This window comes from Petaurus breviceps, unplaced genomic scaffold (genome assembly GCF_028583685.1).
Source record: "Petaurus breviceps papuanus isolate PSGF00001 unplaced genomic scaffold, PetGlider_PUasm1.0 191, whole genome shotgun sequence".
NCBI classification, from domain to species: Eukaryota; Metazoa; Chordata; class Mammalia; order Diprotodontia; family Petauridae; genus Petaurus; species Petaurus breviceps.
The window spans coordinates 1022199-1036096 of NW_027185811.1; the positions used below are offsets into that span (position 1 = coordinate 1022199).

Consider the following 13898-nt stretch of genomic DNA (forward strand, 5'->3'; position numbering starts at 1 on the left):
TGCTCCTTAGCGGCTGCTGTCCTGAACACCGCTCTACCAGCTCCTGTGCAGCCTGCACCACCCCTGCAGGTTTCCCCACCTGTCCAGTCCCGGCCTTCCACCGCCCAGTCCCAGACGCTGTTCCAGCCCCAGCCACTGCTGCAGACCCCACCTGCCATCCTGCCACAACCTGCTGCCACCCCTGCCCCCAAGCCAGCAGACACTCCTACGCAGATCACAGTCCAGCCTGCAGGCTTCGCATTTAACCCAGGAATCGTAAGCTACCTCCCACACCCTCTGCTAACTGGGTCTGGTCCAGTCTTGAAGCTTAGGCAAAAGGTTGTCCCTAAAGGGGAAAGGAAATCCCTTTCTACCTCCCCCAGTTCAGGGACTTGGAGCCATATCATTCCAAAGCATACCCAGCATCATCCAGAAACTGGCTCTCTCTTAGAAGTGCTGCTAAGTCATCCCAGAGACCACCGAATTCTGCCCAGAAGACAAGGTGAATTCTCCAGATGCCAAATGGGTTGGGTGATCAGAGTGGGACTTTTGAGGCTTGAAGATGTCCTGTGAGATGTCTCTAGAACAGGATAAAGGCAAGATTCATATTAAAGCCAATGCCTAGGCATCTCATGCCTGGGTAATGAGACCCGTTAGATCTTGCCATCAGGACAAGAGGATATTAGTTGCTACCCTCTGTTCTTTTCACACTGCTTCCTGCCAACCGACTGAGTCTAAACATTCAGCCCCAAGCCTGTGACCAGGATAATAAAGGCCACATATTCTATGTAACTCCTAAAATTTCTCCCCTGTTCCCTCCTCCTTTGGGTCTTTATTCTGCTGTCTGTATAATTTGGGTTCTTATCTTAGTTGTTTCCTCCCCCCACAGATCAGTGCTGCCTCCCTTGGGGGACAGACCCAGATCCTGGGCTCACTGACCACCACCCCAGTGATCGCCAATGCCATTCCCAGCGTGCCTGGGATTACAAGTCAGATCTTGACCAACGCACAAGGGCAGGCAAGTGGATGAGTCCAGAGCCACAGATTGAACACAGAGTCACAGATTGAAGGGGAATGGGAGGTGGCATTAGAGTTGAATGTCTAAGGCAAAGGAGATCCAGAAAACTTTTCTGGATAGAATGGAGATAGAAGGAATACTAAGGGGAGCCATTGAATGCTAGCTGGAAGGGACCTTAGAAATCTTCCAGTTAGACCCCTTCATTTTGCAGATAAAAGTAAGGTCCTCACAAGGCATAACCCATTGTCTGTCCATATGTGCCTCTGGAGTTGCAGAGAATGATAAGATTTGATTTCTCTCTTTAAACACAAGTCTACTTTCCTTGTCCCCTATCAGGTCATTGGAACTCTTCCATGGGTGGTGAATTCAGCCAGCATAGCAGCCCCAGCTCCAGCACAGAATTTGCAGGTCCAAGCTGTGACCCCCCAGCTACTCCTGAATGCCCAGGGCCAAGTGATTGCTACACTGGCCAGCAGCCCTCTTCCCCCTGCAGCTGTCCGAAAGCCCAGTACCCCAGAGTCACCCGCCAAGAGTGAGGTAAGGAAACCGGAGCGTTCTCTGGGGATCAGCCTGGGCCAGGTGGGCAAGGAAGAGTACTTGCCATTTAGCCAATGAACATTTAAGTGCCTCTCATATGTCCGGCACTGTGCTAAGCAACAAAAATACCAAGAAAGACCAAGACAGTCCCTGCCCTCAAGGATCTCTCTGTTTAATGGGGGAAACAACATGAAAACAACTATGTACAAACAAGATGGGGTAAATTGAACATAGTTCATAGACAGGTCTAGGAATAAACAGCACACAGTCTCTATTAGGATAATATTTTATGAGCCATCTGGTCCTGGACTCACAATGCTAGAGCTACCCTTGTTGCAAAGGAGGCCAGTGCTCCAAATAGTTTCTATGTGAAGTGCCTCAGGACTGGATTTTGGTACTCAGAGGCAAGCTGGAAAGACCAAAAAACCCTGGTGCTGGGTGTTATCATTGGTGGTGATGACGATGATGATGATGATGGTGGTGGTAGTAATAGCTTGCTTTGTGTAACACTCTAACACTTACAGAACACATTTGCTAAAAGAATCTTGAAAGGTAGTTAGGTTAATATCCAAGGAAACAGGCTTTCATATTCTCCTTGGGTGCTGTTCTTCACTCTGGAGTCCTTACTCCTATGTACAGAATTGACTGATCTGAGCCTGAAATAGCAACAGGAGATAAAGTATGATTCTAGGTCATCTAGGGTCTAAAAGGTGTTAAATTCCTGAGCTTCTGGCATGGTGTTTAATTTATTTCAGAGCTAAACAGGGAGGACTAATCTGGAACTAAGGCCTCTTCATGGAGTGAACTGACCTTCCTAGGAAGCGTTAGAACTAAGTTTCAGTCAATTTTCATTTATTAAGTATCTACTGTGTGGCAAGTACTGTACTGTACACTAAGATTTGGCATATTAGTTATGGATATCAAAACAAAAATGTCATTTTCTTACTTGTTGTCATATAGAAAATTCATTCATATTATAAGAAATTGAAGCATTAACTCCTGGTCAAACCCATGTTGATTTATAGAATTCTTTCATAAAATATGCAATATTTCCGCAAGTAAAAGTATGAAAATCTCCACAGCTCTGCACTTCTTTTACTCACTGACAAATTACATTAAAAATGGGGAATTCTGACTTATTAAAGAAGATTAAAACTAAATTAAAATTAAAAAAATCTGACTTATAGAAGAATAAGAAGCATGTTTGGTGTGCTCTCTGGTACCCTCTTACTCCATGTGAGTGCTATGTTGGACCATGATAGTATGGCATTGTTTCAATGTTAGTTCAGAGAAAGGGGATCCAGGAAACAGGGATTTCATAATGTTCTTGCCCTCAAACTTGTGCCCACTTTTCATTGAAATGAGGGAACCATCCTCCTGAGGCAGGATTTTGGCAGCAGAAAGTGGGCTTGCTATCTCCTTAGGTGCAACCTATCCAGCCCACACCAGCTGTGTCCCAGCCAGCCGTGGTCATCACCAGCCCAGCCCCAGCGGCCAAGCCTTCTGCTTCTGCTCCTATCCCTATTACCTGTTCAGAGACTCCTACTGTCAGTCAGCTGGTGTCTAGTAAGTATTTTTGGCTGCAGGTGGGGCTGGGGAAGGAATTGGAGAGTAAGGGATTTTCATCAGGAACTCATTTTTTCTCTTAAGGCTGGTCTCCTCAAGGGCCCCATTGATTATTTTTATAAATAATACCCATGGATTAGATGATGGGAGAGAGTGGGTAGGGTAGAGGGCAAATTCCTGGGATTGGCTTCCCTATCTTCCCAGTCCTGTTAGTGTAGATTCTGGGCATAACGGTGAAAGCTGGTTGCCTTGCCCTTCCCTGGTCAACCTCTCACCCAGTATTTGAGGAACGTGGTATCTGGGGTGAATTGCTTAGAGAAGGGAAAATGTAGAACTAGCCATAAAGAGAACTGGGGAGGGTCCATGGTCAGAGGCAGAAGTATGTGGACTTGTCTCCCTGGCTCCATGATGGTTAGCTTGGCTGACTATGAATACCCTCCCTTCTCTTCCCAGCCTGAGCTTAGAGCTGGGATCACTGGTGTCTTAAGTACGCATGAACCTTTTTCCAAATACCGTGGTCTCTTGCTGCTTCTATTGCTGCTGCTGTCTGTGATAGTTCTCATTTTGCACACCCCACCTGTGGTTCCTTCCTCTGGCCTAGAACCCCAAGCCCCAAGTCTGGATGAAGATGGGATAAACTTAGAAGAGATACGGGAGTTTGCTAAGAACTTTAAGATCCGGCGGCTCTCCCTGGGCCTCACCCAGACTCAGGTGGGCCAGGCTTTGACTGCCACAGAAGGACCTGCCTATAGCCAGTCAGCAATATGCCGGTGAGTTATAGGTAGGGTCTTCAGCAGGGCAGGGGGAGTTGATGGGAGTCCCTGGCTGTATCGGAATTCATCCATCCTGTCTTTTTCCCTATACTCCTCACACCTGACTTTTCCAAGATGAGTGATGGTGTCCTTAGGGTAGGTCTTGAATCTCTAGGAAACTCTATACTGCTAGGATTCCTCTCAAGCCATCCCATGAAGCCTAAATTCTCTAGACATTGAGAGTCAGGCTCCTTCTCAGTTCAGGGCTCCCTGAGGGAAAAAAAAAAAAAGACACTACAGGTATTTAAGTACTTAACCACAAAGCTGAGAACCAGGGTCCAGCTCATTCCTTGATTATGGCCCCGCACAATATTCTTAACCCACTTTAGCTTCCCTCTCCTCAATTCAACCAAAAATCAGTTGTTAATTGCTACCTGTGTTCAAGGCATAGTCCAAGGTCAGGGATGGGGGAACCTGATGGAATTTCAGGGCCTCACTTGGGGACCTAGAGGGCCACATGTGGCCTCAAGGCTGCAGGTTCCCCATCCCTGTCCTAGGTGCTAGGGATACAGAGACAAAAATGAAAGCAAGTCACTGTATTCAAGGAGCTGACTTCCCTTGGGGAGGAGGACTAAATAGCATCCCTGTGCAAAGTATTATAATAAAGCAATGGGACTGATTTTTCTTGTGTCCTCCATAAATAGACTCCAAAGAGTTCTAAGAGAGGAGTTCTAAAAACGTTGTGAGTGGATCCATTTTATAGTCTGCCAAAGTTTCTTTTTGGAGGGGACCATTTATATGTGTATAAGTTCTGATAAATTTGTTTAAAAACCATTCTCAATCATTGTAAGCATGTCTTGTATGTATGCTGAGGGAGGGGAATGGTGTTCCTTGCTGTGTTCTTATTCTATTGTAATATCTAAGAGAGTCTAACAATTCTAGAAGTCCAGTCAGGCAAGAATGAGGAGGAAGATATTGGGTGGTAAAGTCCTTCCCATCCCAGGGAATACCTGAGTTGAAGGGACTTAGCATGGTGAAATGGAAAGAATACTGAACTGGGAGTCAGAGGATCTAGGTTCAAATTCCCTCTGTCATTTACTAACTGTGTAACCTTAGGGAGGTTATTTTAACCTCTATGGGCCTCACTTTAGTTACCTGTGAAACAAGGGGGTTGGAGGTGGTGGCCTCTAGGGTTCTTTCTGGCTTTAAATCTGTGGTGCTATTCCTTTGGGAGTAAAGACAAATAGGATCGAGAAGCTGGGTGGAGTGGGTTTGGATGGGTCCAGACTACCTCAGCCTTCCATCTCTCCTTCTCTGGGGCTGGGGCAACTACAGGTTTGAGAAGTTAGACATCACCCCTAAGAGTGCCCAAAAGCTGAAACCTGTCCTGGAGAAGTGGCTGAACGAGGCAGAGCTTCGAAACCAGGAGGGCCAGCAGAACCTGATGGAGTTTGTTGGTGGAGAGCCCTCCAAGAAACGGAAACGACGCACGTCTTTCACCCCACAGGCCATTGAGGCCCTTAATGCCTACTTTGAAAAGAACCCTCTGCCCACTGGTCAGGAGATCACGGAGATTGCAAAGGAGCTCAACTATGACCGAGAAGTTGTGAGGGTCTGGTTCTGCAATCGACGTCAGACACTTAAGAACACCAGCAAGCTGAATGTCTTTCAGATTCCCTAGGGGCTTAGTGGAGAGGACCACTCACCTCCCCCGAGGGCCTGCGTTTTTAGCACTTTGTATTCTTCCCCTGGCACCCAGCCTGCAACTGCCACTCCTTGAGTGCAGCCAGCCCTTCACTTGGTGTAGCTGCATTACTCCTGGGTCATGGTACCCAGCAGTGGGCTGCATGCATGTCTGATGCCCCTCTCCTCCCTCCACCTGTGCCCCACAGCAGGGAGAGGGAAGAGGGGCAGTTCTGAGGGACCCAGGTTCTTGGTGGAGGAGCCAAGCCAGAGGAGCTAATGATCTCTGGAGAAAAGCACTTTGCAAAAGTGGTTTGAAGGGGGGAATTCTAGTTGGGAACCCAAATGCCTACCCCATGAGGGAATGGCAAGGAACACTGACCGTTACACTCCTGTTTTCTATGACATCCTCTGTCCAGCCCCCACTTCTCCTTTAGGTCCCTCTGTGACTGTGTACAGAGAAGGCACAGCCTCATTCAGCCTCCTGACCCTGTCAGGTGCCCTGTCCCTCCATGGGGCAGGAATAAATGAAGCTTGGGTTGCTGTTCAGGAGATGGGTTCCCAGAACCATGTCCCTTGAATGCTGGACCCCTTTGTCACATGTCTGTTACCATTCCCTCATACTTCCCATCCCTACCCTTGTTCCTTTGGAAACAAATTGCACTAACGCAGATTCCTTTATTCCATGGTTCTAATGGGAGGAGAAAATAGTGATTCCTAGGCCCCTAGCTACCCATGCCTTTATTGGAACAGAGGTCCTGGGTCATTCTAGGGACCAACCAACCTCCCAGACTTGTATATAATGTTAGTCCCTGGCCTTTCCCTCATTCCTTCCACCCCTGGCACCTAAGGAGACAATTGTGCTTGGGCTGAGTGTGGTCTGGAAAACCCCACTGCCCAGGCAGCAAACTTTGGAGAAAAATGAGGAAAAGAATGTTGTGTCTTTCTCCTGTCAAGCACAGCACTGGGGTCTCCCCAGAGGAGAAAATTAAAAAACAAACAAACCCAGACAACCAGGCCTGCCTCGGGAAAAGGAGCAAAACTCAGCAAGAGCTGCTGCTTCTCCTCCTGACATTCTTCCCTCCTCCTGTCCCCTTACCAGAAGATTGGAGTTAAACTTTCTCAGTTAACTTCTTGCCCTAGACCCTAGAGATGAGATTCTCTTTGTTCAGAGACCCAGCCCAAGTCTGTACATGTAAGGTCCCCTATCATGCCCCTGAATCATTTCAGATATACTTAAAAAACTGGCCTGCTTCCTTCTCCAAAATATTGCTCGATTTTCTTTAGCTATTATAGCATAGATTTGGCTATGTGACTTCCAAAGGTCAGACAGGACTTATTTCCTTAGGTAAACCTGATTTTGCTCACATAACTTACCACTCTCTCCATCTCCTAGGTCTCTAACAAAAAGGTACACCCTAGAGTTAGCCCACTCCCAAATGTTCACGTCCTCTTCCCATGGTAAGAATAGACGACTGTCTCCCTAGAGGAGATTGTCTATTGCCCAGGTCACCCAAAACTTGGCCTACATGGAGAGGCAGCATGGTAAACACAAGTCATGCCATGATCTTACAGTGCGCATTACAGTTATGAGATCCTCTTCCTGTTCCAGATTCCACTGGCATGCTCTACTTTTCTCCCTCATTTCCAACTCCCAGCTGAGACCTCCTAGCCCTGTGCACTGTCAACATTTCTTAATGGCTCTGTAGCCCTGCCAGTGATCGAAGAATAGGCATGTTCAGGGTTATTCTCCCTCATTCAGACTAAATCACCTGAGAAAGGAGAATGGGGGTGGAGACTAGGATTTCCCTTCACATTGCCTAAAGAAGAAAATAAATATGAGGGAAGAAAAGAGAGGCTGTAGAGGATTATGAGCTAACATCAAAGAGAACATAGGGAAGCATCCAGGGATTGGCCTAGATGAAGTTTCAATTTATGTCCCATTTTAGTCTACTTCTGCACTCTGAGAATTAGGTTAGATCTTAAACACCCTCTCAGTGGTGGTCAGGACTCATATAAAGGATGCTTAAGATTATTAAGTAAATTGCCTTGAAGCCCAGTGACCTAAGTGAGACTTAACCTGACTTGCTTTTCTGTCTAAGACAGAGCTTTCAGGAGTGGGAAATGTGATGTCACTAGTGGTGAGGTAGAAACAGACTCCTTGTCTTCCATCACTCCCCTAGAAAAAATATATAGACAGCCCCCCCAACCAATGGGAAAATAATTACTAACATTTATATAGTGCTTTAATATTTGCAAAGTGCTAATTATCTGTTATTAACTTATCTCATTTGATCATTACAAAATGGCTCTTTGCTCTTTGAGGTAATTCTATCAGTAGGAGTTCCAGGTCACTGTCTCCTTGAATCTTTTTCACTGTCAGACACTGAGAACAATTGGAATGAATTTTAGGAGCATTTCTCTGGACTTAGAATTATAGACAGTGGCTACTAAGTGCATAATGGGTGAGGGGGGAGGAGGAGAAACGATTAGGTTTTTTTTTTCCATTTCTTTAAGGAGAAAGTCTAACTCTGTGGTTTTAAGGAGCTGATCTGTGACAGCCTTGTGCTGGGCACAAGCACATGGCATTCCATTTCAAAAAGGAACAGTGGTCCCCAAAACAGTTGCCTAAAGGAACGTGGTTTATCCAGATAGACCAGACCACAAAAGTAGGACTAAGTATAGGAGGTCATACCATTGCTCAGTCTACAGACACCCAGATACCCTCCTGCCTCACAGATCATACTTTACCAAGTCTGTTTCTCTCTGTCCTTATCTATCTGTCATGGGGCAAGGTTATACCCTATGGAGTCAAGTGGCTATTTTTTTTTTTTTGGTGGGGTGGGAGGAGAACATTTGATGTAGTGGTGTGAAATAAACAGTTATTTTTTTTTCTTTTTCTATCAATTAGTTGCTTCTCATTCACTGATTGGAATAAGATTCTATAGGAATCAGTATCTAAGTGCAGACTTCTCTACAAGAGTAGTAGTAAATAAGATCTTTACCTGGCTTTGGGATTTTCCTTAGTGGACAAAATGGAAAACTGAGACTAGGAGACAAAGAGAGCCTCATTCCTTGTTTGTGTATCTCTTAGGAATGTTCCTTCTACTTTATATTGCTTTTCTGGTAACATCTATTTAACCTTTCCTGGTTATGAAGTGAGCTTCACTATTGCCTTTCTTCCTACCTCCCCCTAAATAGCCTCCCAACCATGATCAGATAACTCTCAGAAAAATCAAAAGCCCCCAAATTCTGCCCAAGGTCTTGGGATCAAAAGAATTCTAGAATCATTGACTCATCAAAAAAATATTATTTTTTTCTAACACCTACATTTCCCAGTATTTCCAAAAGAGAGAAAAAACAGTTTAGCAAAACTAATCAACACTTCAAAAGAGTCAATGTTGCACACTCAAAGTCCCTGACCTCTACAAAGAAGCAGAGGAGGTATATTTTGATGTCTCTTCTTTGGGAACAAATTTGGTCATGATAATTTCCCAGCATTCAGTTTTGATTCTTTTGTTATTGTTCCCATTTATATTGTATTGCTTGCATATATTGTTTTCCTGGTTCTGCTAACTTCACTTTGCATCAATTCATGTACCTCTTCCCATATGTCTCTGTATTCAGCAAAGTAGTGTTCTATTACATACATATGCCAAAGCTTGTCTAAACATCCCCCTATTGATGGGTATATATTTCATTTACAGTTTACGACAGGTAGGTGGTACAATGGATAGAGTGCTAGACCTGAAATGAGGAAGACCTAAATTCCATTCTGGACTCTGACACTCTGGGCACTTAACCTCAGTCTGCCTGACTTACCTCATCTGTAAAAAAACAACTATCTCCCAGGGTTGTTATGAGAATAAAATGAGATAATATGTATAAAGCACTTTGTAAATCTCAAAGTGCTGTATAAATGTTAGCTACTATTATTCTTTGCTACTACACAAAGGGCTGCTACAAATATTTTTGTATTTGTGGGGAGAATCACTTAGTCTTAAAGTTGGAAGAGACTTAAGAAGTCATCAGATTCAGTCCTGTTTCTAGCATCCTGTCAAGAGTTGTACATTGACTTGGAACTGCATGGGTAAATGTCTAGTGGAATAATAAGGCATTTACATAATGCCACATAGCTTCCAAAACAATTTCCTCACCCTTTTAGTTATCTCCCTTTAGAGGCTGAGGAAATTGATGCCCAGAGAGATAGAATGACTTACTCTCACATAAACTATTTCATGGTGGTGTTCTGACTGATGTTTTTCCCACTATACCACAATGCCTTCAAACTCAATCATATGATAGCATAGGTCAGTTAACCCCGCCTAAATTGGAGCTTCTTCCGGGTCGTTCCTGACTCCCACCTCTCAATTCAATAACAATGGATGGGCTCTTAACTTCAACCTACTGAGATAGGAGATCCCGCTTAGTTGTGCACTGGCTAGAGTGACAAGATATGCAGTAAGGGTAATCTAAGTTCTAAATGACCCAGAGAAGTTAGTAGAGAGACAGATGAGCAGCTCTTACAGGTGAAGAAGGATAGAGCTACTTTTTCTAGCTGATTAGTGTAATGTGAGTCTCAGCCAGTATAATAGTATCTATCTATCAAGGAAGGAACGGGGTAATATTGCTTCCTGATATGGCAGCCAAGGAAGTCCTTCATAGCCATATATGTGGAGGGAAAATGGTTTTTAACATGTCAGAGGAATTGCTTCTTGATTGAAACAGGAAAACCAAAGAAGAGAACAGATTGGGAAAGGAAGAGAAGCTAAAGCCTTTTGAAGTTGTCAAGCTTTCCAGGCCACTGAGACTTCCCTTGGTATTCTCTTTAATCAGCAGTGACCTAAAGACTTCTGCAGTGTACCTCAGCAGACACAGTGGTCCTCTCTCTCTTGAACCTGTGCTGGTTTAAGCCTCAGAAAGGGTCTTCTCTGGAGACATGGAGAAAATGATGAATAAATTTGAGCATAGAAATGTTTGTGAAACTAAGAAGAGGGTAAGGAGGAAGCAAAAGTTGGCTAGGGATATTTAAGCCCTTAGGCTCCTAAGAATTCCATTCTTTCCCCTGTGGTTGTTCACCCTCACCCCCTCCTCCCCCGCCCCCCACCCAATTCATCTTTTCAAAATGAAATTTTTTTTGTCTTTTTTCATATTTAGAAAATTTCATATTTTTTTAAAAAGAAAGAAAAAGATTGTCAACCTGAGTGTCAATGCCACTTTGAGTGTTTCACATTTGAGGGAAAAGTTAAATGTCTTATTGATACTTTTTTGTCTTTACATCACAGTCCTGTCTCCTGATTGAACCCTCTCTTTGTAACAAATAAAAATATTCAAACAAAAAACATCTGCTACAGAGACCAGATCTGACAATGTATCCAATATTCTCGTCTAGTTGTCCCACTTCCCTCTGCTGTGAGAGAAGATGTATGTTTTGTTATCTCTTTTCTGGGACCTTCATTGGTTTTGCTTTCACACACAATTGAACTTCCTTTTAGTGACATTTTCATTTGCACTGTTAGAGTCATGTATATTATTCTCTTGGTTGGGTTTATTTTGTTCTGCATCAGTTCATACAAGTTTTCCCATGTTTCTCCAAATTTTCCATATTTCTCATTTTTTAACTACCACAGTTTTGTTCAGTCGTCTCCCAATAAATGGGGATTCACTTTGTTTCTAGTTCTTTGCTACCATGAAAACTACTACTATGAATATCTAGGTATATGATAAACTCTTTTTTTCTGTTCCTGACTCACCTTGGCTATCTGCCTGGATTTGGAATCACTGGGCCAAAGACTGTGAACAGTTTAGTCACTTTTCTTACATAATTCCACATTGAAATCTGGAATGGTTGGACTTTTTGAGTATGCTGGTCTACCTGAAGTACATGCAACATTGACTATTCCCAACTTGAAAACAAGTTGTTTTTTTTAGTGTAAGAGGACAGATAAATTTGATGAGTTCCATAATCAACCTGACGAGATTACAGTGCCTTTGTTAATCAATCAATTGGCATTTATTAAGTGCCTACTAGGTACTAGGTACTATGCTTGGCACAGGAGATACAGATTTTTAAAAAGGAACAATACCTACTCTGAAGGAGCTTACATTCTATCCATTCTATAGGGTACTGGGGTTGGAGAGGGAAGGAAATATGTATATAAGTAAGTATATAGAGAATAATTACAAGGTAATAAATTCAAAGTAGATAGGAAGGATTCCTAAAGAATTTGAGAAACATGGGAAAATTTGTATGAACTGATGTAGGATGAAATAAAGTGGAATCATCAGCATTTGGGGAGATGAGCAAAGGCTTTTGTATAGAAGGTGTTTGAGCTTGGTCTTGAAGGATAAAAAGGATTCCATGAGGAAGAAGTGAGGAGGGAGTATGCTTGAGACATTGGGGGTGGCTAATGGAAAGACACAGAAATGGGAGATTGAGGGACATTTGTAGAACAGAGAAAATGCCAGTAACAATGCAAGAAAGAGAGTAATATATAACAAAAGTGGAAAAGTATTTTGGAGTCAGGCTTGAAGGACTTAAAAGTCAAAGAAAAGAATTAGTATTTTATCCTAGAGACAAGAAAGAGACATTGGAATTTACTGAGTAGGGGTGTGTGTGACATACTCATATTTACATGTAAGGAAAATAACTTTGGTAACTGTTACAGAGGTTGGATTGTAAAGGAGAGAGAAGAATAAGGGAAACCAATTAGGAAGGAGGTCTTTGGAATAGTCTAGGAGAAATGTAAGGAGGCCTTGAAATGAACAGCTAGCTTTATGAATAAAGGGAAAGGGTTTGATGTGTGACATGTTGAAGAGGTAGAAATGACAAAACATAACAATTAATTGAATATGTGGGGGGAGAGAGGATGAAGAATTGAGGATAACATTGAGATGATGAACCTGGAAAATTAGAAGAATGGTGGTACCTTTGAAAGAAATAGGAAAGTTTGGTAGATTTCAAGTTCTATTTTGGACATATTTTGAGATATCTCTGGGTCATGTAGTTTGAAATGTCTGTTAGGTAGTTGGTGAAAAAATTGCCTAGAGTCACCTGAAGAGAATTGCCTGTGAAAGTAGACATTTCTACTGCTTTCTTACTGAGAGGACACACAGACCAACTCTAACTTATTTCCAGTCAGTGAAGACAAATTCTTATGAGAATAATTGCCCTTTTCCTGAGATCCATGAAATTAAGTTATGAAATAGCTTGGACTTCTTCTTCTGGGTTTTCTCTCCCTTGGGCGTCCAAATCAGAATCTATCAAGGAGGAGAGGTTAAGGGAGGAAATTTCTCTCCTTCCTCCTTTCCCCCAAGAGTAAAAAGAAAGGTGACGACACAATGATCAGTTTGTCTTTACTCAGCATAGACTGAAAAGGTAGTTCCTGGATGTCTAGTGCCAGGATGCCTTCTGTTTTTCTGTTTCCTTTGCTGAGCATAGGTCAGAGATCAGAAGCAGTATCCCTATGAACTGGTCCTTGAGCCTGATTCAAGGAGACTATTTTCTCTTTTTGGCTCTTTGTCCCCATTCTAGAGTTTTACCTTTGGGAAAGGTAAATAAAGTATTTATTTATATATACCTCCTGTCAAGTGGATATCAGGCAAACTGTATTGTATAGTAGGTAGAGCACTGAACTTAGAGGAAGGGAAATCTGTGTTCAAATCCTGACTCAGATGTTTACTAGCTATGTGGCTCAGGGCAAGTCACTTATCTTCTTTGTACCTCATTTTCCTCATTTGTAAAATGAGAGGGTTGGACTCAATGATCTCTAAGGCCCTTTCAGTTTTATATCTATGGTTCTCAATTTCCACCCAACCTACATGAAAACCTAATAGAGGACAGCTGTTAGTCTACCCATCACAGAAAATACATAGGACTTCAAAGACTTAGGGAAGTCCATGAAGAAATACAAAAGCATTCAAATGGTTCATTGGACTAACCTCATGTGGTAGAGACTATTTGAGGGACTCACAAATATTTTCCATTCATCCCAGCCTTGCAGTACCCAAGCAACTTACAGCAATAGCAGGGTTAATAATATCATGGCAAAAAGTATAATATCTTTCAGTTTCTGGATCAGGCTTAAACCTAGGGAAATTAAGTATAAATCTCACCCCCATCAAGCTGCCAATTCATTAGGAATATAGCCCACTCTATTATTGGCATCACAACAAACCTTCCCTCTTTGAGTGAAAGAAGGTTTGAGTGCTTGAATTCTTTCTAGGTAAACTCACCCTGTACTCTGACATTTTGGGGCTCCCAGCTAACTGAAAACCACATAGAAAAGAAGGGAGGAGGAGACAGACAGAGAGAGAAAGGAAGGAAGGAAGGAAGGAAGGAAGGAAGGAAGGAAGGAAGGAAG

At 43.1% G+C, this 13898-nt stretch overlaps 1 protein-coding gene across 2 annotated transcripts in view; it reads left to right on the forward strand.

The window, feature by feature from the left end:
- Window positions 1-10879, forward strand: part of POU6F1 (POU class 6 homeobox 1) — a 27371-nt gene extending 16492 nt beyond the window's left edge. For both annotated transcript variants that reach the window (XM_069092536.1, XM_069092537.1), the window contains 6 exons: window positions 11-255; window positions 869-997; window positions 1334-1534; window positions 2959-3100; window positions 3702-3870; window positions 5188-10879. In XM_069092536.1, the coding sequence (XP_068948637.1) occupies window positions 11-255; window positions 869-997; window positions 1334-1534; window positions 2959-3100; window positions 3702-3870; window positions 5188-5533 (1232 nt within the window). In that variant the 3' untranslated portion in view covers window positions 5534-10879. The remainder of the gene's footprint in view (window positions 1-10; window positions 256-868; window positions 998-1333; window positions 1535-2958; window positions 3101-3701; window positions 3871-5187) is intronic.
- Window positions 10880-13898: the final 3019 nt, after the last annotated feature.